Genomic DNA, 26,659 nt, shown 5'->3' with positions numbered 1-26,659 from the left:
AGGCTTTGAAGTCTATTTTAAATGAAAAGGATTGCTTACATCTGCCAGCACTCCCCCTCCCCCACACACACCCCCAAGCATGAGCCATGGTGCTCTCACAGTTAGATCACGCACTCAAGCATCTCGAAAAACACTTTGCACTCTCCCACACTGCAGCAGGTCGCTTCTCCAGGAAAGGTTCCAAGAGTGTCTAATATCACACTTCGCATCAGACATCCTCAGTAGATGTGTTTTTTGCTGAAGGCTTCATTAGGATTGTCTAAACAGGGATACCTCACTGTCAGAGCCATAGCTGCTGGCGAGTGATTCTGAAAGCACTTAAAATAACTCCTCAGCTTCCTGTTCCATCGCTTATTATGTGTAGCTTTAATAGTTGCCTGAACGCTCTGTTTTGGTGCCCTTTCCACTACCGCAGGTGATGGCAGCTGAGAACAAGGCAGGCACAGACCCGGGGAGTTTAGTCCCTGCTTTGGGCTGTGCTTGTTGCCATGGTGATGTTGACAAGTGACACACAGGTGAGAGGTCCTTCATGCAGTGGAGGCCAGAGAGACAAGACATAAACAGACAACATCCATGCCTCCCGGCCTGGAAAGGACTGCCTAAGGCCAACCGGTCCATTCCCCTTCCTCTTAGCTGAAAACCAAATGGACGGGTGGCTGTTCCCTGCAAATCTGATAAAGTCTAGATTCACGGGATTGGCGACCCTGAATGGCTCGCCTCTGTCTAGCTCATTCTCTCTCGCTGTCCTTCCAGCCCACTTCCTCTTATGATTGCTCCCATGGAAATAAAAGTTAATCACCACTACACACTCTGAACAGCAATCCAGGAGGTCAGATAAGAAGAAAACAAAAGCCACCACTGAAGGTGGTTCCTGTTCCGGTACCACACAACCAGTGGTGGTCTGCAGGGTCTCCACACTGTTCTTTTGTCCCGTTTTGGCTCTGGGAGTGGGTGGCCTGGGGGGCTGGAGAGTACACTGTATCGAGGCACATGTGGAAACAGCTGGCTGACCAAGGGGACAGGCCCATGGCTGCCACCACGAGAAACAGGCCCACTGCCCTGCCCACCAGGTCAAAGAACGGGACAGAGCAACCCTCCCACAAAGGTCCTCCGTCTGAATGAAACAAGGCAGAGACAGCAGGAAGGTCTGTTTTTAATGAGTATCTTTAAAAGCCTTTGCAGGAGCAGACACTGCCCAAGGCAGCTTCGCAAGCCACGCTGATGACAACAGGGCCTCTTCCTTCCAGGTGGTCCTGCTGCAGAAATGGTTCCACTATTAGCAGGAGTGTGGCTTTTTCCCACCGCACATTAAAAGAAAAAAAAAAAAAATCCCAACCTTCAAAATTATTTCAGCCATCATCCTGCCTGTGAAATGTGTGATGGCCGTGAGGGCCCCGCCTGGTTCCCAGACAAAATGGGAAAGACCCTCGCCCCATCACCAGGGCCATACGGAAAAGGCACCTGCAGGAACGCTCTGGAATTCTGCATCCTGGGAACAAAGCCTGGACACCAGTGGGCCCCACCACCATGTCCCCGCCACCCTCCACCCCCGAACCTCCCCCGCCTACATTCTCCTCATCCACTTCACCAGATTAAAAAGACAGATGTCTCCTCCTGCCATGGACACGCTAGACAGACCCCGGGTCTCTCTTCACAGTCCCTAATTCCCCAAAATAGTGTCGGAAAATCTGACGCTCGCACGACGCTTCTCTGCAGCTCCTCTGCGTGTTTTCCTTCACACCCCGGGCCAGCCAACGCTCACTCTCACCAGTGTAAAGGAGCTTCTGTCTGCAAGAGAGGTTAGCACCCACCCCCAGGCTGGATTCTTGCTGGTCTCTTTCAACAGCTGGGCGTCATGATTTTGCTAATTAAGCCTCTTTCTTCTCCTTAATTAGCTGCCTGTGAATCTTGTTGGGAAGTCTCGGATCCGTGAAATACTCTGGGATAAGAATCAAAAAGAAGAAATCATCTAAACCAAGGGGGAAAGACTGGGAGGGAGACAGCTTACTGTGGTGAAAAGTTAGGACGGCTGGGCCTTACTGGACTGCTAGCCGGTGGCCTGGCTTTACGCTTCACAGCGTAATATGAGATGTCACAGCAAATCCTGTGGTCACTGTCGCCGCAGCAGTTCTGAGTCTGCCAGCTCCTGTGTTCCCAGGACTGGCTCCTCTCCCCCCACACTGCCAGGCCCTTGCTGACGCACAGAGAGCCATCAGAGGGCTGAGGGAGCCCTGTGGGTTCTCTGCTCCTGGCCCATCTTGGGGCCCAAATAAATGCCAAGTGTTATTCTTGTCTCAACTCGGTTTGCCAGCTTCTCTCTGAGAAGCACGTCCTCTCTGAGAATATCCTCTCAGAGGAGAGCCAGGCTCTCGCAGGATGACGACAGAAGAGGTTTTTATACACCCGGCATAATGTGCGTCAGAAGCGGCATCTGCTGTAGCAGCAAAACGCAGCTGGACTCAGAAACGACGGGAGGACGGAACCGACTCCCGGGGCTGACAGGACCCAGGAAACCAGCTAGCCCAGCCCCTTCCCTCTAAATACCATTGACCTTGAGCCATCTCCAGGCAGCGGAGCCCATTAGAGTCACTGAGGGAGCCTTTAGAGGCTGGGCCCCACCCCAGACTAATTACATAACACCATAACACCCCCCTCACACCCCTCCACACCCCTCCATGTCCCAGGCCTGGGCCTTGGTACCTTTGAAAAGCTCCCAGGTGACTCTGGTGAGCACCAGGGTTGAGGATGCCGCTTTGCAATTCCTGCCACTACGTATGCTCCTTTGAGAATCTCAAAATTCTTAACCCTCACCACGAGGAAATTCTGCCTCATTTCTTATCTGTCCTCATGTGGAGGAAATGACAGTGGAGGAAAGAGTCTTCTGAAGACAGCTCCCTGGGGGACGTCCGGTGAAGAAGCGCCCCAGACTCTGCGGGGAGAGTCCTGGCCCTGCCGCGTTCACATCCACACTAATACGCCTTCCGCTGCTTAGCAAACACCCCACAGGGACGCAGCCCCACTCACCTGCAGCAAATTCTCGGATGTTGTCTGGCCTTTGCAAAAACATTTCTCTAGAAAACAGTAAGGGATGAGGGCAGGAGAGGAAGCAGGCGTTAGGGCAGGGTCTCTGCCTTTCAGGGCAGTTGTGCGGCCGCCCCAGGAAGCCTGTCATTTGTTCAAGGAACATTTTCACCCAAACAGAGACCAAGCCCAGGGCGGGCAGCAAAGATAAAGAGCTCGCTGCCTCATCCTCGACCTGGGGGCGGGAGCTCACGGTGAGACAGACACGCAATCCTACCGTCTTCTGAGTGAGTGTAACCAGGAATTCCCACGGCAGGGGCTTGGGTGGGGGGTACGATAAAACAAAGCTGAGACGGTGGCTGTGAGAGGGCTGGTGGCCCTCCAGTCCAGCAGCCAGACACTGAGGGCACCCGCAGTCCCGGTGCCACCAAGGAGTTGAAACTGCCTCACCGCGTATAGACTTTTATGGTTTGCAAAACATGTTCACAAACGTCCTCTCACTTTACAACAACCCCAGGAAACAGCAGTGACTGTGACTCCCATGTTACATCGGAAGACACCTGGCCTTCAAAAGGTTAATCATTTGCCCAAGTTCATAAAGCGAGTAAATAAAGGAGATGGGCCCAGGCCATGTGATTGCAAGGCCATTGCTCTCCACACATGTCCTCTTGGCCACGGCTGCCCAGCCCCACCAGCCTAAAAGGCCTTGCCGGCCCAGGGAGCCCCCGCCTCGCAAGCGTCCAGAATGTAGCTTCCCTTCTCCTCCCCCAATCCAATTTGAGAATTAGTGAGCACAAATTCTGCATAAGTAACTGCACTAGATACGAGGGATTGATTTTTTTAAAGACAAAAAAATTACACTCAAATAAATTACAGTCAAGTAAAAGGCAAGGGGCAAGTTCCCAAATGTCCAAAAGGCACCTCCAGGAAGAAGGCGAAGAGGGGTCTTAGTGCGCTGGGAGATCAGAGGAGAGAAGTTACTGAGTGGGACCCCAAAAATCTCCAGAGAGCAGCTGGCACTTTCGAGGACCCTTGAGAGGGATTTCAGTGCAAGGGCTGAGGGACAAGGGCATTCCAGACCCCCGGAAGCAGCAAGTGCAAAGACCCGGAAATGAAACAGCCCAGTTTGACAGATGGTGAACCCATTGAACTGGGTCATACCCACCTTTGTCCCCCCAGGGTCCAGAATGGCACTGGGGGGGTGATCGGTGCCCCTCCACATGGTTGTGGAATGATCAGAGAAGTTCGGTCTGGCCGGAGTCAGGCACGAGCAGGGAGTAGTGGGAAGTGGAAGAGGATTTGTTCTGGCGGGGGGGCCGTGAAGGCCGGGGAGAGACATTTATACTCAGTTAAAAGCCAGTGGGAATGTGTCAGTAAAGCCTGGCACAGTCACACAGTGGGGACCTACAAGGCACAATAGACTACAGATGGCAGAATTCCATTTGTGTGAAGCACGAAAGGGCCAAACCAGTCTGTGCTATTAGCAGTCAGGAGACTGGCTACCTTTTGGGGGGAAGTGACTGGCAGGGGGCACAGAGGGCCTGAGGGGCTAGTCAGGGTCTCGTGCCTGACCTGGACGCTACTGCCACGTGTGTGCTCAGCTTGTGAAAGTCTATCCCGTTGAGAATATGCCACTTTTCTGTGCTTCGTATTTCAGTAGAATGTTTAGAAAAAGACGACGGCAAAGAAAGCAAGTAATAGTGTGGATCCACTGAAGAGTTTTCCAGCCAAGGAATCATAAGATCAGTGCTGTCCTGGGGAACATTCACCAGCCTGGGGATTTACAAACACCTCATGACGCCTTCCTAAACCCTCACCCTTTGCTATCCTATCTCCAGCCTAACACCGGAGCTCTCTGGGAGCCTAAAGTAAGTGAGGTCCCCACTCTTTCCATGTTTCAGGTCCCAAACTCTTTCCATTATTATGAGGTCCATACACTATATATATGAATACAGACTGGGCAGCTGTGGATGAATGGCCATGAATCTCCAGGATTGGAAAACTCAAGGCGGGAGCTTGTTTCCCAACAAAAAACAGCTCGGAGCATGCCGTGCTTTGGAGGGAAGACAGAGCAGAGACCTATGCGACAGGGGAGCGGGCATGCTGCCCCGGATCCTGTCCCCTCTCCTTTGTCACTGCAAGGACCATCTGAAGCATCCAGTACAGACTTCATCCTGATGCGACCCAAAGGAAACGACAAGAGCACCAAATACACAGAGCAAACCCTCAAACTTCAAATACGTCCTCTCCCCCTCCCACCTCCACCCCGGAAAGAGAAAGGCCTAACAGGGGCCAGGAGGATTTCACGTAGGGGAGCTTCAGGGACAACAAAAGGAAAAAGCCTGCTGGCCTACCAGGCCTGGGAGGTGGGGTGATAAAGGACAGGGTCGATGCCTATGGCTGTCCCTGCGGCAGCCAGGCACAGGCGTCCAGCTCCTGGAAACTGTTCCTGGAAGAGAAGCAGCAGGGCCACCCCTGACATGTGACGACTAAAACAAGGTCCTCTTCATTCACCACCCCCCAGGATTCTAATCCTTTTGTGAACGAGGCAAATGGTGATTTAATTCAGGCTCTTAACATCTATCTCCAAGCTCGCGGCTGGAATCATTCCTAACTCGTGGATTGCAAGCTTCCCAGGATAGGATGTCACCCTTCACTTCCCTTTAGAAGTAAATGTGCAAAAAGTGACAGCCCCATCCCCAGGGCTGACTTTGACAGAGGACCCCCTACACTATCTTTTGCCCAAGCCTTAACCCTGGCCCAAATAAAACCAACCTTCACAGACAGATTTCGGTGTTCCCTTTCTCTTTCCCCACCTGCCCTTTGAGAGCCTGCTGCCACTTGGAGAAATGGCTAAAATATAAAGAATAGTGCAATCCAGAAAAAAACAAAGGGGCCTGGGGAAAACGACATCTCTCTGGCCCACTTTTCAGGAGAGAAGGGAGAGTTCCAGCCCTGGCTCTCCAGCTCCCATGTGCTTACAACACAAGGTGGAGGAAAAACCAGGCGTTTGGGTCCTGGTTCAGCAACTTGGGGAACGTACGTTACCTCTCAGAACTTAACTTTTCTCCCATGTAAAATGGAAGCGATAATAAGCTATCTTTTGTGGAGTCGCTGGGAGGACCAGCCAACGTGTACCAAAATGCTATCACTATGTGGGCGCTGGGACACAAACACAGCTCCACCAGCTTAGAGTTTTGGTCCAGGGAGAGAAACAGAAGATTGACAATGCAATTACAATACAGTGTGATAACTGCTAAGGCAGGAAACCAAGGCAGGGCCTGCGAATGGAAGCTGTTGTTTTTTAAAACTTGCCTGTGGTCTACAGGCAAACAGCATTTGAGACAGTTCTAATATTTTCATCCCCTGCTGCTCCAAGATTTTTCCCCCCTTCGTTCTTTGCCCATCATCCCCATTAGATTTTCCTGTTCAAACAAATACCCTACTGCATTGGTGAGCAGGCAGCGTGGGGGTGGGACACGTGCAGGGATACGTATATGCTGGAAAGTGGTCTTTTCCCCAAAACCTGCCGGGGAGTGGCTCCCAACTCTTGGAGTCTTTCTACCATGTTCTCAGGTAGGGAAAAGCCAGACAGTTGAATTTTTTTAAAGTTCTAGGGATCTTGTTAAGCATCTCTGATGGAGAATAATGTTCTATACCCAAAGGCTGCCTGTCGAGTTTCTCACGGCCCAATCCCTTCTCCCAAATGTCATAAGGTATATAGTTATCCTTGCAGCTACGGTGAATGAATATTAATAGTTTTGAGACTTTAGAGGTAATTCAAGAAAACGCTCAGTGCCACAAATCCCAGAGTGAGAAAAAAATTCAACCTTGGGAGATATTTTCTAACTTTCGGACCCTACAGGAAGCAGTAGGGAGTGTTGAAAGAAGGAGTCACTCTCACTCATGTGCCCCCAACACGATTTGGTCACATGTTCCACTAGTTGTCCAAGGCCAGTCCTGAATACCACCTACCTGAAGAAACCACTTATGAGCAAATCCACTTCTTTGTGGGTCCTTAGGTACTTCTCGTTGGCAATCCGAGTCTGAATCTGGGGGTAAGAGCAAAGGGTCACGCTCCATGAGGAGGCAGATTTCAGGATTCAAACCCCGCAGGTGTGCAAGGCTGGGGAAACACCCCGAGCATTCACCGGGTCTTTTCCCAGGACGTTTGCAAACGTAAGCCCCGTGTCTTCTAACAGGTAAACATCTCACGCTGCCCCCAGCTCAGGCTTAGCGTCCTTAACAAAGGTCGGGTCTCCATCGTCGGGAAGTTCTGGTCTGTATCTTAGGCAACGTATCTGGCAGTGACTTCGGCCCCTCTATCTGTCCCGAACCCCGTCTTAGTTGTCCTGCACTTTGAGGCGCCTGTTGGGACTCTGTTCAGGGGTCCGCCGGTGGTCTCCCCAGAGTCCCCCCGCCCCTTTATCTGGAACAGGCTCGCGTCTCCCGGGGCCCCCCACCCCGTCTGGGCCCTTATCCTGGGGGGCGGGCAGCACTCGGTACAGGCGGGAACCGAGGCGCACCCACCTTGAAGTCGCGCAGCTGCTCCAGCTGCGCTGGGCTCAGCGCCCCGGGGTCGGAACCCAGCAGCCCGCCCTCCAGCGTCGCCATCTTGTTGCGGTCGTCAAGGCGACGGGCCGCGCGACGGTGGGCCCCGCCCCCAGCCCCGCCCCCGAGCCCGGCCCCGCCCCCGAGCCGGGCCCCGCCCCCGAGCCCGGCCTTCTCCAGCAGCAGGGAGGGGGCAGAGGGAAGCAATCTGGGGCGGCTCTGAGGCGGAGGAGTAAACTCGGGAGGGTCTCTCAAGGATCTCCTTCCCCAGACTTATTTCCTGGCTGAGTGTATAGGGAACGATCCCCTCTCCTTGACCCCACCCCACCTCAAATAGTGTTTTTTCTTAGCTCTAGAGCAAAACTGGAAAAGGGATTCCTAAGGCAGTCTCCCAGAATCTGGTTCCTGACCCTCTGTTGGGCAGAACCTGGATGGAGCCTAGTAGGGAAAGAGAATCCAGGCTTCTTCCCTTTCCGCCGGCCCGGAAGCCAAACCCTTCCCTCTGTCCTGTAGACTCTTGACTTTGAAGTCTTGGATTCTTAAAACAACATGCAAGCTCCCTATAGGATGGAGTGAACGGATGTCTTCAAAGGAAGGACTGTTCTCAGACTAAAGATGCTGGAAAGGAACCGGGGGTCATGCTGCCAGAAATTTCCCCTCTTGGACTGACTTTCTTGTGTAGATTAACGTGTCTTGGTAAAGTCTAAATTCTTTCTCCCATTCCCAATTGAGTAGGGGAGGGAAAAGGCAGTCGGTCTTCAAGATGTGTTCTTCCAGTATCTAATTAAGAAGAGAAAGTGAAACAAAGCCAGAGAGCTGAAACTAGCAGCCTGGAAAGGGCAGCAGCCTGTCTGTCAATTCCCACCTGCTGAGTTTCTACACCCCCAGGGATGGCACCCAGCAGAGGCCTCTGCCAGGCAGTGAAGAGAGCCCCAAAGGGAGACTGTGTTTTCAGATTTGTGAACAACTGCCCGTGGAGCAAGGAAAGGGCCTGAGAAACAAGCCTTGCATGAGGCCATGGCTTTGGAGGGATCTCTGGATGGTCTGCCTCTATCCTTCTCAGCAAAGACTGAGGAAAAGAAGTGAAAGTGTTGACAGTTCCCAGCCAGGAAAAACCTACAGGAGGCAGATTAGGTGGTGGGCTCCAGGCCTCTTCCTGGGAACCTCATCCAGGTTGGGAAGCATTTTGGTTGGTTTTCTGTTTTTTAGGAGCGAGAGTGAAGAGAGTGAAAGAAAGATAAGCTGCCATCTGTGAGAAGTGATCTTTTCAGGCAGGAGCAGGGGTTAATCAGAGATGGTAGCTCCTGTCGGCCAACACCTGTCTCTTCCCACCCCTGAACCCCCAAAGACAGTGGTGGAAACTCTAGAGCTGCACCATCCAGGATGGTTACCACGAGCCACCGATGGCTACTGAGCACGTGAAATGTTCCTGTGAGTGTCAGATGTGCTGTTAGTGTAAAATACAAACTGGATTTTGAAGACTTAGTACTGAAAAATAATGTAAACTATCTCATTCATCTTTATATTGATGGCATGTTGAATATTTTGGCTATATCATATAAACACATTGAATAATATTTTGGCTACATCAGTGAAGTAAAACATATTATTAAAAGTAATTCCACTTACTCCTTTTTTACTTTTCTAATGTGGCCACCAGAAAATTTTAAATTCTATACATGGCTTACATTATATTAAACAGTGCCAGTCTGGACTGGGAAATCTAGGTGCCCACACATACACCTGGATGTGTGTGCACCATTCTCTCCAGCCCCTCACCCCCATGCGTAAATAATTAACTAGCGTCCCCTAGCTGCTGGTCAACCATCTTCTTGTGCTTTGAGAATCAATCAAGCCTTTCTTGACTGATCACGTCCCATGGCCCAAATCCCAAACTCCTGGGAGAGAGGCTACTTCCATTTTCTTGAAAGAAGCTCACTCTTCAGTCCTGCATCTTGTGTTGGCCTGTCTTCCTTCTCCGTTTCAGGTAGAAGCCACTGGAGGGAAGAAAGGTTATATGATCAATTCTTTGCCCTTTCATAGATGCTGTACTGATGTCTTCTTCACTCTGTTTTCGGTTAGTGAGGCCACCAGGTGTTTGGTGACTAGCCACTCTGCCCACACATGCCACCGCTACATTTTGCCCTTTCTGACAAATATCCCAATTAGTCAGCACTTCTCATTTCCTAACAATCCAAAACCAGGAGTGAGCTCCCCCTTTATAAAGTCCATAATCTTTTTATGTAGGGCAGCTTAGCAAGCGTGCAGACGAACAAGAAAGAGCATGAGCTTGGGAACGGTGGGCAGGGAAAGTATCTTGGAGGAACCAGGGCTTTGAATCCTCATTTCCTCCTGGCCAGCAATTCCCCAGAACGAGCCTCTAGGGGACCTCTCCCCCAGTCTTTACCTCACAGGGCTCCCCTCCCTGAAGGTCTGAAGGAAAACAGAGAAGTGCCTACACCTCTTCTCCCCCAAACCCTGCCTCTCCTCTCAGGCCGAAACCATCCAGCTGGGGACCACAAACTAGGAAAAGGATTGGAGGCATCATGCTGCCTGCAGCTGACTGGGAGGGGAGTTCATTATAATTCATTTTTGTGAATGTTTAATATTACAATTAATATGATTAGCCCCAAGCCTAAATGAGCAGCAGGGCAGCAGATCTGCTGACAAGACACAGAGTAATGAGATCAACAGGGCCGTGGGGTCTTCCTAGGCTCCATCCTCAGAGGGCATGCTCTGTTTAGCATCTCCATAAATACCAAGATCAAATTAGAGGCAAGGGAAGGAGCAGTGGGGGTGGGGAGGTGAGCGGGAAGTTACTTTCCAGATGTGCTTGCACCCTTGATCCCCTAGCACGGCCATCACATGCTCTGATCACCCATCACTGGGTCCTCTACCGTCTCCCCCCACCACTCATCTTAGGGGCCCTCCTGGAAGGACCTGGGTGTCTGTACGATGAAGTATAATCACGTCTACACACACACGCAAACATACCTGCCAGAATGTGGCTTCACAGACATCCACGCTAAGGAAGGATGGAAGTCGTAGTGAACCAAGCAGTAGAAAAACAGACATCAGAAAGAAGGACACCTCTCAGCCAGGGCTCCCGTGAAGACACAGGAAGGAGAAAGGCCAGGCTTTACCACTTCCCCATTCCCACCAGGAGGGTTTGATGTGGGAGTTAAACACGTGACCGCAGGAGCCAGGCTGCCTAGCTCCGCTCTCAGCTAGACCTCTTTCTAGCTGCATGACCTTAGGCAAGTCACTGCATCTCTGTGACTTGGTTTCCACCTTTATATGGAGATAATGATAGAACCTATGTCATAGGGGGGTGCTGAGGTTTAAACACATTAGTAAATATCAAGCAATGGGAACAACGCCTGGGACACCGTTAAATGCCATCTAAAGGCTGACCACTGCTATGGCTTCCTTTCCAGAAGAGAAGCCTGTCTGTCATGACAGCTGGGGAGGGGGCTGCTGGAGTTCAGTTGGGACCTGTTTCAGAGACCCCAGCACCATGGTGGAGAGGCATCAGCCCCATTCTGGGGTGAAGAAGGGGAGGACAGGAGTGAAGTGTTCCACAGATCTTCAAGCCCCCGGCGGTGAGCACCTGATGGCAGGCAAGGGCTGCCCCACCCAGCAGCTTTGATGTCAGCAGACACTCCACTCGCTGAGGGAGACCTGGGGTGGGCCCAGCACATGGAAGGGCCAAGTTTCCCTGAGATTATGGAGCAAACCCGTCATCCATAGAAGCATAGGTGTTTAAGGGAGTAATGGCCCCCAAATATGCTTCCCTACCGCTCTTTGATACCTGACTCAATCAGAGTCCCACTCAAGGAACCTGAGGTGGGGGGGAGCAAAGGGAGGAGTAATCGGGTTTCCTCTGCCCTAAAAGGGGGCTTGACAGCTTTGGAATCGAGAATCTACTCTTGTCAGAGGTTCTTTGCATCAATTGTTTATTCGAAAAATATCGGTTAAGCACCTACTACGTATGAGCCAGACACTGTGCAAGACAACTGTGAAGTAAAATGCTGAATTAAACCGTGTGCTGGTCTTCAAGGAGCTTACAAGTGAGAGCTCCCGCGCCGCCGTCACCACCGCTGCCCTGCCCACGCACTTATACACACAAACCCCCCAGAGGGAGAGAAGGGGGCGTCTGCAAATGCCAACAAGATACAGTTTTTCTTGGTTCCTTTTCTGGAAAATACACATTTCTCTCTCTGCATTCATCTCACCCTGCTCTCCCCTTTCCATCTTTCTTCTCTGGGTCCCTCTGCCCTTTCCTCCCAGGCTCTGCAACCTGCTTCCCTCCCTAGTTACACCTCCCTCCACCCCCACCCCCACCCCAACCTGCCCAACTGTTCCTATGCCATTTTCTTTCCCTGGTTTCTTTCCTTGGCTCCCCACTCTCGGTCTCCCCAGATGCCGGCTCCCCTCTCCTCCTCCCCCCTGCTCCCCTCTCCTGGGTCTTCTCTTCCAGCACCAGGGACAGCTCCAGCCCCCGGAACAATGGACCCCACCTTAGGGCTCCTCTATAAATTCTCCATCTTAGAGCCTTGCCCAACTCGTGACTGGGGAGTAAGATGGGGGAAGGGTTATTATCAACAGGACCAGCTGCTCTTCTGGGGGCGGGAAGGCAGTCAGGGAGGAAAGAGATAGAAAGAGGGCGTGGCTCGTGTCTAAATTGTGCGTCCCTCTCCAGGGTAGGGAATTTGTATTCCACCCCTGAGACTGACATCACTGATGTCAGGGGAAAGGAGGTGGGAGTGGGGAGGGGGGTGTGGAGGGGGGAGGTTTTTGTTGAGGAGAGCGCGGCCGGAGAGCAGAGCTCCGGGACCCAGGTGACCGGGAAAGCAGGCAGCCCCAGCAGCGGGAGCAGCCAGCAGCCGCCCAGGCCCGGGGACCGGGGTGGGGGTGGGAGGGGGGCTGAGGGGAGGACCTGAAGGGGGGCGGCAGGGCAGAAGGGACCCCCGGAACCCTGCCGCCATCAGAGATCGAGCATCTGGCATCAGGGATCTTCGGACCCAGCAGAAGCATCAGCCACAGGGGAGGTGTCCTCTCAGGGAAGCCAAGGAGAGCTCCACCTGCCCCACATCAGGAGTCCCCCCACCCCGTGCTGGCAACCATAGCAGGCCCCTTGCCCCTCAGCCTCCATCCCTGTCGCCGTCCTCAGGCCCTTTCCCCCGCCTCCAGCTCTCATCTCATCTCCCAGTTCCCAGCGCCTGCTACCACCCTACCCTCCAGGTCTTGGCCACGCTGACCCCCATCCTGGGCTATTTGCCAAATCTCTGGGAGGAGATCGTTTGTTTGGGCTATGCCCCCTGGTGGCATGACAGTGTCTGCCTAGACCCCTGACCCCTAGCCCTCAACCCCCTGGCCTCCTTTGTGTGGAGAGCTGCTCCTCTGCTCAGCCTGTGGTTGGGGGCCCAAGGGAAAGCGGCCCCCGCTGGGCCCCGGCCCCCACCACTTGCCTCCTTGCTGGGCAGCTCCCCCTGGCCTTCGGGCCTCTCCCTACTCCCCTCGGCCCCTCCTCCTGGGCCGCCCCAATGAAGGAGCCGGATGCCATCAAGCTGTTTGTGGGGCAGATCCCAAGGCATCTGGAGGAAAAGGACCTGAAGCCCATCTTCGAACAGTTTGGTCGGATCTTCGAGCTGACAGTCATCAAGGACAAGTACACCGGGCTGCACAAGGGTGAGGGGTCGGGCCGGGCTGGAGGGGCTCGGGGAGCGGGCGGGACGGCCGGGCTGGGGGGGAGCGGGCGGGACGGCCGGGCTGGGAGGAGGGCAGGCGGCTGGGAGGAGGGGGCAGGCCAGGCTGGAGGGGTGGAGCGGCCGGAAGCAAGAGTTTCTGGGCTGGGGAGTGTGGCTGGGGGAGCTAGAAGGGAACTCAGCCAGGGTGACCAGGGGACCCGGAGGGAGGACCGAGGAGGGCCTTTTGGGAGCAAGAGTTGTCAAGGGGCTGCAGAGACGTGGATCCCAGAGATGAGGGGATGTTGTCGTGGGTGAACTGGAGGGAGGATGGAGGAACCAGAGGGCTGGGCAGGGGTGTGTGTGTGCGCAGGACAGAGTCGTAGAGTCTCAGACACTGTTGGGATGGAGGTCGGGACACAGGGTCAGGCGCTTGACCTGGAAAGAGTGGACGTGGACTGGGCAGGGCAGCCCCCGGACTAAGGAGAGGGACCTGGGCAGCAGGGTAGGAAGGGCTGAGGTTGGTGAAGATCTGGGAAGTGTGGGGGACTGGAAAGTGATGAGGGCTGCAGGCCAGGGGAGGCCGTGCCCCAGACCTGTCCAAGGGCAGTGTGGCTGAGCCGGCTGGGCCCAGGCGGGACTGGGGGAGCTCCAGGCACTGGGGTCAGAGGGCCACACTGCCTCCCCGCCACCCGCCAGGGACTTCCGGCTCCTGCTCTTCCCTTTCCTTCTCTATTCCACCTGCCTCCCAGGACGTTGGAGATGAGGAAATAGGGAAAATGGGCGAGGAGAAGGGTGATGATGACCAAGATGGAGGGAGGTGGAGGCGAAAGAGGAAGAGGAAAGGAGATCAGCTGAGGAAGAGAGAAATAGCACACTCCACGCACTTGTCTGGCCATCACATGCCCCTGTCCTCCCCCCACACGAAGCCCCATCTCCCAACAGCCCCCGTGCTCCCCCTCTCCCATCCCCACCACCATTTAAACCTCCCGGACTCTGGGTCTGGCCCCAGGTCCATCAGCCCGGAGATCCCTGGGCGGAACGTCTGTCCCCTCTCTGACACCTCCCCACCCCAGCAGGCAGAAGGTGGCAAGACTGGACGAGGTTCCCAGGCCTCCATCTCCTGGGGGGGAGCCTTTTAGGAACACCAGGGACTCACCCCACACCGGGTCTCTCCGCCCCTGCCCTCCTCAGGATGTGCCTTCCTGACATACTGTGCCCGCGATTCAGCCCTGAAGGCCCAGAGCGCCCTGCACGAACAGAAGACGCTTCCAGGGGTGAGTCCCGGCCTTTCCAGGGCCAGAGGGCTGAGAAAGGCCTTCGCAGGGGCAGGGGGCTCACCGCCTTCCCAAGACACGGAGTGTATCTTCCACCTCTCCTCCCCAGGCTGTCCCTCTCTCCTTCTAGCACTCCTCTTTCTTGCTGTAGATGCGTGCATCTCTTCTTACCTGGAGAGAAGCGATTAGTGGAGTAAATGTAACCTTTGCGAGGCACAGATGCAGCCCCTTCCACACTTCCCAACCTGCCCATGGGGCGACACTTAGAGGGAGAACCTAGTTGATTGGGAGGCGAGGGGAGAAGACTTTGGACACCAAGTGTGGGGCACGGTGAGCAGGAGGCACCCAGGCTGTCTTTTGTGGCTCTGGGGAGGAAGTCTGGCTGTGAGCTGGGGGAGGGGTGCCTGCTGCCTGAGATAGGCCGCTGGGGCCTGCTGCCCTGGCATCTATGTCCTGGCTTCTGAGCCTGGACAGGCTCACCTCGTCTCCCAGGAAAAGCTACGGGAACAGGGCCACAGGGCATCAGGGTGAAGCAGGGCTGGGTGGGCCTGGGCTGGGAGAAAGCCCTAGGGGCAAGCATGGGCAGGGGACGGCGGTGTGGAGGGCCAGGCTCGACCCACCAAGGGTGGCCTCGCTCCTGCAAGGCCAGAGCTCTTTGTCTGTTCCTCTCAGCCAGTAGATTGCCCCAGGCCTGGGCTGGCAGGAGCAGGCAGAAAGAATTCAGTCCCCTGCGCCCCCCTTCCCATTACTCAACCTTGGGGGGAAAGATGTGCCATTCGCTTTTGCTCTCTGCTTCTGGAGTCTCCAGCACAGTGAACTGCAGGAAGCACTTCCTGAGAGATCACTGCGTCCATCCCTTCAGCAAACATTGGCTAAGACTGTCTGGGTGCTGGGGACACAGCTGTCCCAGCCTCTACTCCACCCCCCATGTGGGAAATAGAGAGTGAAGCTGATTCTCCATTGCTTCCTGGGAGGGACACAGACTAAACGGAGGGGAAAGAAGGTGGGGGATCGAGGAAAATTAGAACTGCTTCAACCACTCCCAACTTCCAACCCCCCCGCGTGTCTGTGACCCACCCTCTCTGAGGCCCCCAACCCTTGAGTACCACTAGGAAAGCAAATCGACGGCTGTCACCCACTCTCTGACCCCTGGGCAAGGCAGCCCAGGACAGTCATTGCTCACAGTGAAGGTCCGTGCATGTGTGTGAGCAGGTGTGGGATCCCAGGAGCACGTGTGCATGAGCACGTGTGCGTGGGGGCACCCGACAGGCCAGGTGTGTGGGTGTGGGCACGCACATCCGGGGAAGCCTGGTTCCAACCAGTCACTTCGCAACTTTCTTTCCTTTCCCTTTTTCTCTCTGGAGGCCCCTGGCAAATCAAGTTTTCACTCCATTGCTTTTTCTCTGTCTGTTTCTGGCGACTCCCCATCTCTGAGCCCCTGCAGACACCAGAGGGTGAGAGAGAAGGTAGTGAGAGGAAGGGAGGCTGGCGCCTGGGGGTGGGCAGGAGCCCCAGGGCCATCTGTGCCAGCTGGGGGCATCAGCCCTGGGTCTGTCCCCCTCCAGCTGCCTGCACAGCTCAGACAGGGCTCTGTCCTGGGTGTGGCAAGGCACTGCCTCCCCTTCCAGAGGAAATGAGGCCCAGGCTGGGAGGTGAGGGAGAAGCACACCTGGGTTAATGATCACCGGGCCCTGTCCCTGAGCTCCCAGGAGACGCCGAGTTCTCCACTTTGGCTCTTGCCCCAGAGGACAGAATGCAGAAGGACCTGACAGCGCCTCTAGTAGGAAATGGGGGGTTCTGTCCTCCAATGGGGGTCCCATGCTGGAAGCTAGGGCATTGTAGGGAGCAGATGTCTGCGACCAAGCTCTGCCTGACCCTTTGTGTCCCCAGGTCTCCTCTCTGCCACCTGCCACCCTGGCAGCATTGTTTCCCCTCAGGCAGTTGAGTGTGTGTGTACACAGTGTGCCAGCTCTTGCACAATTGTGTCGGGAAGTCCTTCCTGCCATCTAATGCCCAGGCCCTCCTACTGTGGGTTCCTTTTTAACGGGGTCATTTAGTTCTCTCTCCTTTCTCCCCCTCTTTGTCACCCCAGAATCTGGAAGTGCCATCATATTAAGGTGACGCTGCAGGCTGCAGAGAGAAAGAAAGGGGGCTGGGCCTGCGCCCCATTTCCTCTTCTCTCCACTAAGAGTACCCAGGAGTGGCTCTGCCACAGGTCCCTGGATTCTTCCTGCCACCAGGGTGTGACCTCCGGGAGGTGGTGGTGAGAGAGACTCCCTCTCCCTGGCCTGTCCTTCCCCCTCTACTTGGGCCAAAACCCCACTCTGGGGACACGGGCCCTGTCAGCTTCTGCTGGCCCCATGGGGAGGGCCTGTGTGTGGCCTGGGACACTGGGCACAGGTCTGGAGCCAAGAGTGGCAGGGCATCAGGCCTGTGCCCTCAGGAGAATTAGATGAGCTCTTGTTGGAAGTGGGGTCTTCGCTATTGGTGAGGAGGACGAGGGCCTTCCAAGTGACCATGTTGATTGGGGGTCTCAGTGTCACTTGGCTGGAGTACAAAAAGCACCTTCTTCTTTGGGAGGTCCTCAGGAGGCCTTATCACTTAGCAGGTGGTAGCTAGGGAAGAGAGGCACCTGGGGCTGGGTTGCCAGGTAAACAGGGCCCAGCTGGACTCAGGGGAGGGGGCAGGTGTGTCCCAGCCAAGCTAACAAAGACTGAGCTTCCCACAGGAAGTGCCAGGCCAAGAGGAGAAGGCTGGCAATGGGGCACGGGGGGCCCCCGAGGGAGGCTGTCTGGGAGGGAGTGTGGGGGAACCTTCCATCAGTGTGGTCTGTACATTTGTGTGTGTCTTTGTACGAATCCTTATCAGCTGTGGGTATTTATTAATGTGCTATTTTTGTGCCTGGGAGTCTGTGCAGGGAAGGATGGCATCCTTTCTCTCTGAGGCCCAGGTTCCCCACCCCAACTAGAACAGCAAGTCCCCAGGGGCCTGCTGGGAAGGGGTCAGTGGCAAGCATGAGAATTCCCCCGACACTGCCACTGGGCCCCTGGTTCTGATTCGTTCTCTCTCTCTCTCTCTCTCTCTCTCTCCCCCCCCCCCCCCATGTGTGTCTGCTAAGGTGTCTGCGGGGATATTCCCTGATTGCTTGGGGCAGAGCACAGGAAAGGAAGGTGAAAGACCAGAGCCTGAGCACCCCGCCCCCCATCCCTTTACACACTCCTCCCCACACACACTCTCCGGAGGAGATTGGACCTCAGATGGGATAATCCCAGATTGGTGGTGGATAAAGCTGGGGTAGCTTGGCCAGAGGATTTGTGTGACTGGTTCCCCCACCAGCTGCTCTCACATCCAGAGATGGGGGGGTGGGCAGCGGAGGAGTATTGGCTGAGGTGGGCCTAGATTTGACTGGGGTTGGGAATCACTAGCCAGCAGAGTCCAGCCAGACTGACTGGCACAGTGTGACACCGGCTAGGGAGGAGGGTCTAATGTGAGAGGGGGCGGGGCAACCATCAGTTCTGCCCTTCTCTGTGCTGGGTGATGACACACAGCTCTCCCTGCTAGAATACGAGAGCTGAGGGGACCTGGCTCAAGTGGCCTGATCCAGCCATTTCACAGATAAGGAAGCTGAGGCCCAGAGGAGAGAAATGACTTTTCCAAGGTCACTCAGCTAGTGAGTGGCAGGGCCAATCCTGGATGTCCAATGCTTTGCCTGAGGGTAACTTTAGCCCCACCCTCAGAATGTAGATGAATGGTTTCTTCTGTGAATTTATTTATTTTTGTCACTGGAACTAGGATTGCCCTGCCATCAGATGAGTGGGGTGACCAGTTGTGTCCCCAGGGGTCAAAGTCTTCAGCAGCAAAATATTTTCAGACAGGAAATACTGAGTCCCTCCCTTCCTTCTCCAGTTCCTAAGAGGCTCCCCTTCTGGTTAAGGAAATCAACCTGCAGGAGTCATTCCCAAGTCCTCTGGCTGGAAGACAGGCGAGAGCATGGGGAGAGGAACTGGGGTGTCTGCATTTCCACTGGAGGCTAAACAAAGGGAGACACTGCAGGAGCAGGGGAGAGGGGAGAGCTCTGGAGGACAGGGAGGCTCGCCAGCACGGGACAGCAACCCTTTGAGAGCTGTCTTGGATGTGAGACACCAAGGGTTTGATCCTGGGGAGGAAGGCAGGAGAAGGGACAGCATGGCCCCTGCAAGGCCTGCTCAGCACCCTACCTCCAGAATCAGGAGGCTCTCCTAGGCCCCTCCCCCACCTCCCTGCCCCCCACCAAATCCTCCACCCCCCCCATACCCTGTTCCCACCCACCCCCCCACTCCTTCTCGGGTGTGTGGAGCAGCAAAAGTGATGACGTCACCACGGTCGCCAGGGCGACGGGGACGGATAAATCAGGCTGAGTGGGCGGTTGCCATGGCGCGCATGCATTCTCCCGTTGCCACGGAGACTGGGCATCTGCTCCCTTTGTGCTGCCCGAGTGCCTTCCCCCTAGGGTCAAGGGGTGTCGGGGGCAGAAAGAGAGGCAGACACACCTCTAGGGGTCAGAAGGAAGTCGGGGCATCTGTGGGGTCTCCCTCAGTCTAGAGTCTTCCTTGGGGCTTCCTGATGGGTGGCCTCTGTGGCGCCTGCGGTGTAGGACAGGGACAGCTCTTGTTGAACAGCCCCTTGGCTGGGCTCTGTCAGGACCTGGGGCCTGTGGGCAGCCTCATTCTCCCCCTAAGGGCAGCAGTAGCTGTCCCTGGCCCAGTCGTCTGGGGCCCCACCTGAGCCTGGCACCGTGCCCCACGAGCATCGAGCATCATCCTCTACATCCTGCCCTTCCTTCCGGCCTCTAATCCCCTCCGGTCTAATCCTGCACAAGACCAGGCCCCAGGGTTGCCTTCCCATCAGCGACTGGGGGGCTGGGGAACCTCCCGGGCCTGGGGCTCGCTCCCTCTGGCCTCCTGGCCTGGGGAGGGCTCCTGGCTGTTCAGAGGAGGTCCCCAGCAGTTGCCTTCTCTTCTCTCCTTTAGATGAACAGGCCGATCCAGGTCAAGCCAGCCGACAGCGAGAGCCGAGGAGGTAGGTTCTGTGCCTTTGGACCCAGTCCCTCTCCCTCAGCCCGCAGGCCCCGGGCTTGGAGTAGCTGGGGGGTAGGCTGCCTTTCTTGAGGAAGAAAGTCAGAATTCTGACGGGTTCCCAGTCCAGGTGGGCATAGGAGTCAGCGTGGCCAGAGGGGACATGTGCCAGCCCATCACAGAGACGGCAGGACTGAGGCCCGGAGTGGCACGCAAGTCCTTCAGAACTGGGATGAGCTCTCTATGCAACTGTACCCACCCCTCAACCATCACCCCGTTCACACCCTAGAGCCCCGGGTCCCCAGGGCGAGGGGATTGACTGGAGCTCCAGGGAAGAGCAGAAGGTGGAGGGAGGGCTTCCCGCCTGTCCCAAGCTGGGACAGAGCTGGAAAGCTGCCAGAAGGCCTTGACCATGGCCTTTCTCTGGTGCCCTGTCCCCCAGAAGACCGGAAGCTCTTTGTGGGGATGCTAGGGAAGCAGCAGACAGATGAGGACGTCCGGAAGATGTTCGAGCCCTTTGGGACCATAGACGAGTGCACTGTGCTGCGGGGGCCCGATGGCACCAGCAAAGGTAGCCCCCTGTCCCTGCCCCACTGGGTCCTGGGGGGGGGGCACAACGACTGGGGGGGCCTGGAGGGTGAGCGCTCACCCTTTCCCTTTCCCTTTTGAACACTCTAGGCTGCGCCTTCGTGAAGTTCCAGACCCACGCCGAGGCCCAGGCGGCCATCAACACCCTTCACAGCAGCCGGACGCTGCCGGTGAGCCCCTGTCCCCGCCTTCCTTCCGCCTCGCCAGCCCCGCCCCGCCTGGCCCACTGCCAGGCCCTGGCTCAGAGGGGCCAGTCCATTGCGGACAGGGTCTTTGAATTGATTCGGAAAGACTTTCCAGGCAGAAGAACTGAACCTCTTAGGGACACTTTCACATGTCAAATAGCATCTCCCTACCTCTTACCCCCACGCGTGACCCTCGCCTTCTGTCCAAATGGCCTCACCCTTCTCTCCTGCCTCCTCCACCCCTCAGCCCTCTCCGTCATCTCCTACCTCTTCTCCCACCTTCCATACCCGCCCCCCCACTGGCTGGGCATCAGGACACTTGCTCGGAGGCCCCACATGCCCTCCGCCCATGGGCAGGTCAACTGACTGCACCCACGGGGGGCTCCCCAGCGGAGCAAACCTCTAAACTGGAGCTAGCTGGCTGCGGAGGTCCCCCAGCAGGGCTGGGGAGTGCTTAGCAGGGCCTGGCCGCTGGGGACAGACAACTGCCTTCCAGATTCTAGGCTCTACAACAGTCCTCGCAAATGTTCTCCTTTGGTTGTTGCAAGCTGGTATTAACATGGGAGGCTGCACCCCCTGAGAGTGAGGACCGGGGTGTGGGGGCGGGAGTCACGGGGAGGGTGTGGGGCAGCCGCAAGGCAAGACCAGCCGGAGATTAGAGCTTCTCTGTGGCGTCCCCACCCTGGGGACGATTTCGGGCTCTTGAGTCCTCACAGTGAGGCCAGGGGTGCCCTGTGCCTGCTGGTGGGCCCTTCCCTTTCCAAGCACTTGCCTTCACATTCCTCAGCTTTTCCTAGTCTCTTGCACAGCCTGGCACGGGTGAGGGTGGGATTAAAATCTCCCCGTTTGACAGAGGCAAGATGGCCCCGCGCTCCCAAAGAGGCCAGGCCGCGCACGAGTGGTGGCCTGAGCCCGTCCCGCGCGCTCTGGGGGGAGACACCCACCTCTGTCCCTCTGACCGCGGGTGGGGCCCGTGCGCAGGGTGCCTCGTCCAGCCTGGTGGTGAAGTTCGCTGACACGGAGAAGGAGCGAGGTCTCCGCCGCATGCAGCAGGTGGCCTCCCAGTTGGGCATGTTCAGCCCCATCGCCCTCCAGTTCGGAGCCTACGGCGCCTACACTCAGGCCGTGAGCACTGCCCCCTGCTGGCCGGGCCACCGTGTCCTCCTGGCCTTTGGCGCCAAGGCCCAGGGTGGGGCGGGGAGCCGGGCAGGGCTCAGGGGGCCGGTCCCCACTGTCCTCTCCCCCTGCCCCCAGCTGATGCAGCAGCAGGCGGCCGTGCTGGCGGCTCACAGTGCCTACCTCAGCCCCATGGCCACCATGGCTGCCGTGCAGATGCAGCACATGGCCGCCATCAACGCCAACGGCCTCATAGCCACTCCCATCACCCCATCCTCAGGTGAGGCCCTGGCAGGGCTGTGCTGGTGGACATGGGGCAGGTCAGGGGGCTACCACACTGCGGGCTGGGGAGGCAGGCTCAGGGGTCAGAGAGCAGCTGGAGTCCTCCCATCTGCGCGCACACCTGCTGAGTGGTTGTCTGTATTTGTGTGTGGGCTTCTGTCTGCTTTCTCCTCCCCAGGAACCAGCACCCCTCCTGCCATCGCTGCCACGCCTGTCTCGGCAATCCCTGCTGCCCTGGGTGTCAACGGTTACAGCCCGGTGCCCACCCAGCCCGCCGGGCAGCCTGCCCCTGATGCTCTGTATCCCAACGGGGTTCACCCCTACCCAGGTGGGGGTCTCTGCTGCCCACCCCTGTCCCCAGCCACCACTCCCATCGCCGGCAGCCATGACACATGACCCTTCTCCAGGCTTGGGTTGGTTATAAGGCCTTTCTCCTGCTCTGTCGTCCTGGGCAGGGATGTTCTTTCCTGATCCTAGCCAGGGAAGCTGAGGCACAGAGAGGCAAAGGCACTTGTCCAGGGTTGCACAGCCAGTCAGACTCCAGTCTTGCTAATGCCGGCTCTCCCTTCTTCCCACTGCTGTGTGCATGTCCACCCACTCCTTTCACACTCATGCTCACGTGAGGCTCATCCCACCTGCCCGGCCTCTGCTCTCCCCAGCCCAGAGCCCCGCAGCCCCCGTGGACCCCCTGCAGCAGGCCTACGCAGGGATGCAGCACTACACAGGTGAGGACCCCAGCCTGCAGGAGGGAAGGAGGCTCAGAGCTGGGTCTGGAGTGGCTCAGACACCTCTCAGCCCTCCCACCCCCATTGCCTGGGTCAGGGGCAGGGCTGGCGGGGAGGGCCAAGCGGGGGTGTCTGGGAGCCCCGCTAGCTCTCTGTCTCCCCACCCCAGCAGCCTACCCGGCAGCCTACAGCCTGGTTGCACCTGCGTTCCCGCAGCCCCCCGCCCTGGTGGCCCAGCAGCCCCCGCCACCCCCCCAGCAGCAGCAGCAGCAGCAGCAGCAGCAGCGGGAAGGTGCGGCCCTTCAGGCTCAGGGGTGCCCTTGTCTGGCGGGGACGTGCACGCAGCCACACCAAGCCCAGCTCTAGCCCCGTGGGTGGGGAAGAAAGCGAGTGGGGCCGGGTGGCTGGCGCCCCGTCCACATGTTGGGAGCCATCCGTGATTCGAGGGTTCCCCCAGGCCCTGCTTTCCCAGGGAGCCCGGCTCCTTGCGTCTGTCCCCCAGTCACCGAGCTGTGCCTTCTGTCCCTGTTGCCATCCAGGCCCTGACGGCTGCAACATCTTCATTTACCACCTGCCCCAGGAGTTCACTGACTCCGAGATCCTGCAGATGTTTGTCCCCTTTGGCCACGTCATCTCAGCCAAAGTCTTTGTTGACCGGGCCACCAATCAGAGCAAGTGTTTTGGTAAGAATACGATGACCTAAAAGATAAAATATGGCACGTTTTTGCCAAACTCCAAATGAGAACAGTCTGACACATTGGAAGGCACTTACGGTTGCCATGGGCCCGTCATTTGGAACCCAAATTGTCCAACAGTCCAAAAAAAACATTTTGTACGCATTCAATGTCCCACACCAGCTGCTGCCCAGGCCCACCTCTCCCTCTAAAAAAACACAGCTTCATTTTCTTTTCTCTACGAGACCTGATCGGATCCGTGCTCCATGAGGTCTGCAAGAGGCTCGGGAAGGGAAGGTTTAGTCCCCAAAAGGAAGGCTTAGGGAGTCGGGTTCAGTTGCCTTCACATTTTTGTCTGCAAGTCTCCTTCAGGGCAGAAAGGGAACAATTTTGTCCCCCCTGCTTCAGAAGTCGTTTAAGGTCTGTAGGTGCTGTTTTCAACCAAGGTTCAGAGTGATCCAGGGTGACGGAAGGGCTGCCCCTCAGAGAACCCAGGGAAGAGGGGCCCAGCATGTGAGTGGTGGGCTGGGCTCACTCACACCACCCATCCATCAAGGACTGCTGGCTGAGGGCCTGCTGTGTGCTGGGCAGCTTTCCCGGCATTTGGGGAACCTGGAAGCAGTAGGGTGGGGTGGGAACCAAGGAACACAGGAGAGTGAGGTGAGGCGGGCTGGCCTTATGCACTCTCACCTCAGGCTTTGTGAGTTTCGACAATCCAGCCAGTGCCCAGGCCGCCATCCAGGCCATGAACGGTTTCCAGATTGGCATGAAACGCCTCAAAGTCCAGCTGAAGCGGCCGAAGGATGCCAACCGGCCCTACTGAGGGTGCCCAGGTGGGTCCTGCTCTGTCCTGTGAGCTCTCCAGCCCCACACCCTGCAGCCAGGGCCCTCGCTTGGCCTGCTCCCCTCCCCCCCAGGGAGGCCTCCCCACCCCACAGGGTCCACTCCCTCAGCTGTGCCATCCAAGTCTCACACACCCCACTCACACACACACGTGCACACACGCACGCTCACGCACACACACACACACCCTCTGACCCCACAGAGCCAAGTGAGGGGTATGTACATATCTGTGTCCACTCCCCAGATCTTCCCCAGTATTTGGTCTCGTCTGTCTGGTCAGCGTCCATGTGTCTGTGTGTCTCTCTCTTTCTGGTTTTCAGTTGGGTTGGAGTGGAATTAAGGGAATAGGGTTTGAGGATTAAGGGGGCTGGAGGGTCCCAGAATCACTGGCTCCTGGAATATCTGTTCTAAGACATGGGGACATCAGGTCCTCGGTGCCCTGGACTCCAGGTGACTTTCTTACATGGCAGTGGACCCCTGGGACAGTAGAGAGTGTACAGAACAAACTGGGGGCGTCCCAGCCTCGGGCCTCCCAGGAGCAGCTTTGGTACAGGCAGAGGAGGCTGAAATGCTGGCCTGCCTGTGAACCCCACAGAACAGGTGCCCTCCACCCCCCTGCCCACCGCCCCCCAACCGCACGGCCCAGAGCCATGAGCTTTGGGTCCTTTTATGTTCTTTAATCTCCTTTGGACCAACCCCCCCCAAAATACAACCCAAGAACAATACCCACGTTTTCTGTTTCTCCCCCTTTCCCCCCAATCCTGGCTGCTTAACTCCCCCCACCCTGGGGGCCCCCCAGCCCAGGGCCCGTGTCCATTGTCGGCCGAAGCCCCCATCCCCGGACCCTGCTCCGGGCCCCTGTAAGTCGCATGGAACGAGCGTGTTGTCTTTGGAGCCAATTGTTTGTTATTTGGGGAGGGGGCCGTGGAGGGAAGCGCCCCCCAGCCCAGGGTCAGGGCCGGGGGCAGCTCGCGGGATGTGCTTGGTTAACAGTGGTTGGTGACTGTGGTCTGTGTTCTGTGCGTTTCTCTATGGCTTCCTTCGTTCCTTTCCAAAAAGGAATGAGCACCCCCCACCAGGGTCTCCCCCAGAGGCCCCAGGCCCAAGCCCAGCCCTGGCCTCTCCCCTGGCCTGCTCTGCCCTCCCTTTTGCCGACGTCCCCTCGCTTTCCCTAGGTGTCTGTCCAGACACGCACCGTCTCCGTTCTCTGACTTCTCTCTGCCTGCCTGTCTGTGGTCTCATTTCTTCACCTCTCTCCCTAGTCCCTTTCTCTGTATCTTCCAGCCTTCCTTTTCCTCACGGGCTGTTTTAACTATTTCCTTCCTGATCTCTTTGGCTTCTTGTGTCATCCGCCCCCTCCCTCCTGTCTCCTCCATCCCTGACCCTTGTCGAATGGCTGGGGGGCCGGATGGGTCCGTGCGGACTGAGGCCTTTCGGACGACCTGCCCTTCTCAGCCACCCTAGCCGCCTCTGTCCTCGGAGCCTGGGACCTGGGATTTGCCCACAGCTTCACCCATGTTTCCTTCCTTCACAGGTCTGGAGACACCACAGGAAGGGGCACCTCACCCCTCTCCCCACGACTGGCCCCAGCCCTCTCTGCACATCTGCCCTGGGCCTTGATTGGGCTCTGGGGCAAAAGCTGCTTCATGGCCCTGGGGGCACAGGACACCAGCCCACTCCTACCGCCCGCCTCTCCCAAAGGGCCTGTCTCCTCCCAGGTGCCCTTTTGGCCTTTGTGAGGGAGCAAGGAACAGGCCGGAAGGCTCCGGGGTGTCTGCCTTCTGTGCCCAGCTTTCGCACTTGCCTCCCCCACCAGCGGCCTGGTCTCCCCTGCGGCTCCCTGAGGGCAGCGGGGCTCCCACACACTCCCCACCCACTCTCGTCCCAGCCTCATCCCCGCTTTAGGGGTTTCTCAGAAGCTGGTTCTCACGCTCCCTGCCACCCTCAGCTAGAGGTAGGATGTCCTGAATCCTGGGCTCCCAGCCCTAAAACTCACTGCCTCCCCCAAGGGCCCCCTCCAAGGAGGGTGTGGGGGAGCCCTGAGGGCTGCCTTCCACCAGTCAGCCACAGAGACCCTCTTCCTTCCATGAGGAAAAGACCTCCCCCGAACCCCTAAAAATGTTTACAGTCTCTGCTGGTCCCCTCCGTGTAAATACCACTACCAGCCGTGCGTTATCCAGCCCGGCCCGGCCCGGACGCTGCCATCTCTCTTTCTGGGAGTTTAGACAATGTTTCCCTTGGATTTTTTTCTCTTGATTTCTCCCTTTGCTTTTGGGGGGTAATTGGGTATTTGGGCGGAAGGGTGTGGGGAGGGATAAAGGGCTTTATTACCTGATCATTTTCTTTAGGAAGAGGTTTTAGGGAAAAGAAATGGGTGGGGGCGGGAGTGGTAAGGGGAGACTGGGGAGTCCGTTTCAGACAGTGCTCTATGCTTAATTTATTTATTTATTGCATTTTACTTTTAAAGAGTCCGTCTTTTCTGTCTAAATAAAGAAAAAAGTTTAAAAGCATCAAATGAGAGTCTTGGAAGGTGGAGGGTAGGGTTTGTGCCCACGGGAGGTGTGGTGTGGCGGGGGAGGTGAAGAGGGAGGTTTGGGAGAGAAGACTGTCAGGAAGGGCCAGCCCTCACCTCTGAGCAGGTTTACACCTTGATCGT

At 56.7% G+C, this 26,659-nt stretch overlaps 2 protein-coding genes and 1 long non-coding RNA gene across 17 annotated transcripts; 1 reads left to right on the top strand and 2 right to left on the bottom strand.

The window, feature by feature from the left end:
* Positions 1-1,133: 1,133 nt before the first annotated feature.
* RIIAD1 (regulatory subunit of type II PKA R-subunit domain containing 1) lies at positions 1,134-7,682 on the bottom strand. 6 transcript variants are annotated; one of them, XM_019740069.3, is made up of 5 exons: positions 7,552-7,682; positions 6,997-7,073; positions 3,025-3,071; positions 1,589-1,939; positions 1,134-1,256 (listed from the first exon to the last, which is right to left on the bottom strand). In XM_019740069.3, exons 1-4 carry the CDS (start codon positions 7,633-7,635, stop codon positions 1,869-1,871), a joined length of 279 nt encoding a protein of 92 aa, XP_019595628.2. In that variant the 5' UTR covers positions 7,636-7,682; the 3' UTR covers positions 1,134-1,256; positions 1,589-1,868. The 6 variants fall into 6 exon arrangements, with proteins under 6 accessions (XP_019595628.2, XP_019595630.2, XP_019595629.2 ...); XM_019740071.3 differs by having other exon boundaries at positions 1,769-1,939; XM_019740070.3 differs by having other exon boundaries at positions 1,812-1,939.
* A 1,434-nt stretch (positions 7,683-9,116) lies between these two features.
* On the bottom strand, positions 9,117-21,423 carry LOC141568469 (uncharacterized). Of its 2 annotated transcripts, none has more exons than XR_016021776.1 (3): positions 21,308-21,423; positions 14,601-14,707; positions 9,117-9,569 (listed from the first exon to the last, which is right to left on the bottom strand). It is a non-coding gene; the product is annotated as an uncharacterized LOC141568469 (long non-coding RNA). The 2 variants fall into 2 exon arrangements; XR_012491607.2 differs by lacking the exon at positions 21,308-21,423 and adding an exon at positions 15,291-15,467.
* On the top strand, positions 12,357-26,518 carry CELF3 (CUGBP Elav-like family member 3). Of its 9 annotated transcripts, none has more exons than XM_074318574.2 (14): positions 12,357-12,413; positions 13,158-13,263; positions 14,454-14,536; positions 19,546-19,594; positions 20,036-20,161; positions 20,269-20,348; positions 21,345-21,488; positions 21,618-21,759; positions 21,940-22,089; positions 22,421-22,486; positions 22,656-22,778; positions 23,026-23,169; positions 23,856-23,993; positions 25,538-26,508. In XM_074318574.2, the coding sequence occupies exons 4-13, from the start codon at positions 19,546-19,548 to the stop codon at positions 23,981-23,983; spliced, it is 1,152 nt and encodes a 383-aa protein (XP_074174675.2). In that variant the 5' UTR covers positions 12,357-12,413; positions 13,158-13,263; positions 14,454-14,536; the 3' UTR covers positions 23,984-23,993; positions 25,538-26,508. The 9 variants fall into 9 exon arrangements, with proteins under 9 accessions (XP_074174675.2, XP_074174674.2, XP_074174673.2 ...); XM_074318573.2 differs by having other exon boundaries at positions 20,033-20,161; positions 22,659-22,778; XM_074318572.2 differs by having other exon boundaries at positions 12,358-12,413; positions 20,033-20,161.
* The last annotated feature ends 141 nt before the right edge of the window (positions 26,519-26,659 follow it).

This window comes from Rhinolophus sinicus, chromosome 7 (genome assembly GCF_057876585.1).
Source record: "Rhinolophus sinicus isolate RSI-liver-muscle chromosome 7, RSI-T2T, whole genome shotgun sequence".
Lineage (NCBI taxonomy): Eukaryota > Metazoa > Chordata > Mammalia > Chiroptera > Rhinolophidae > Rhinolophus > Rhinolophus sinicus.
Note: the sequence above shows the minus strand (reverse complement) of the source record. Positions and strands in the feature narration are given on the sequence as shown.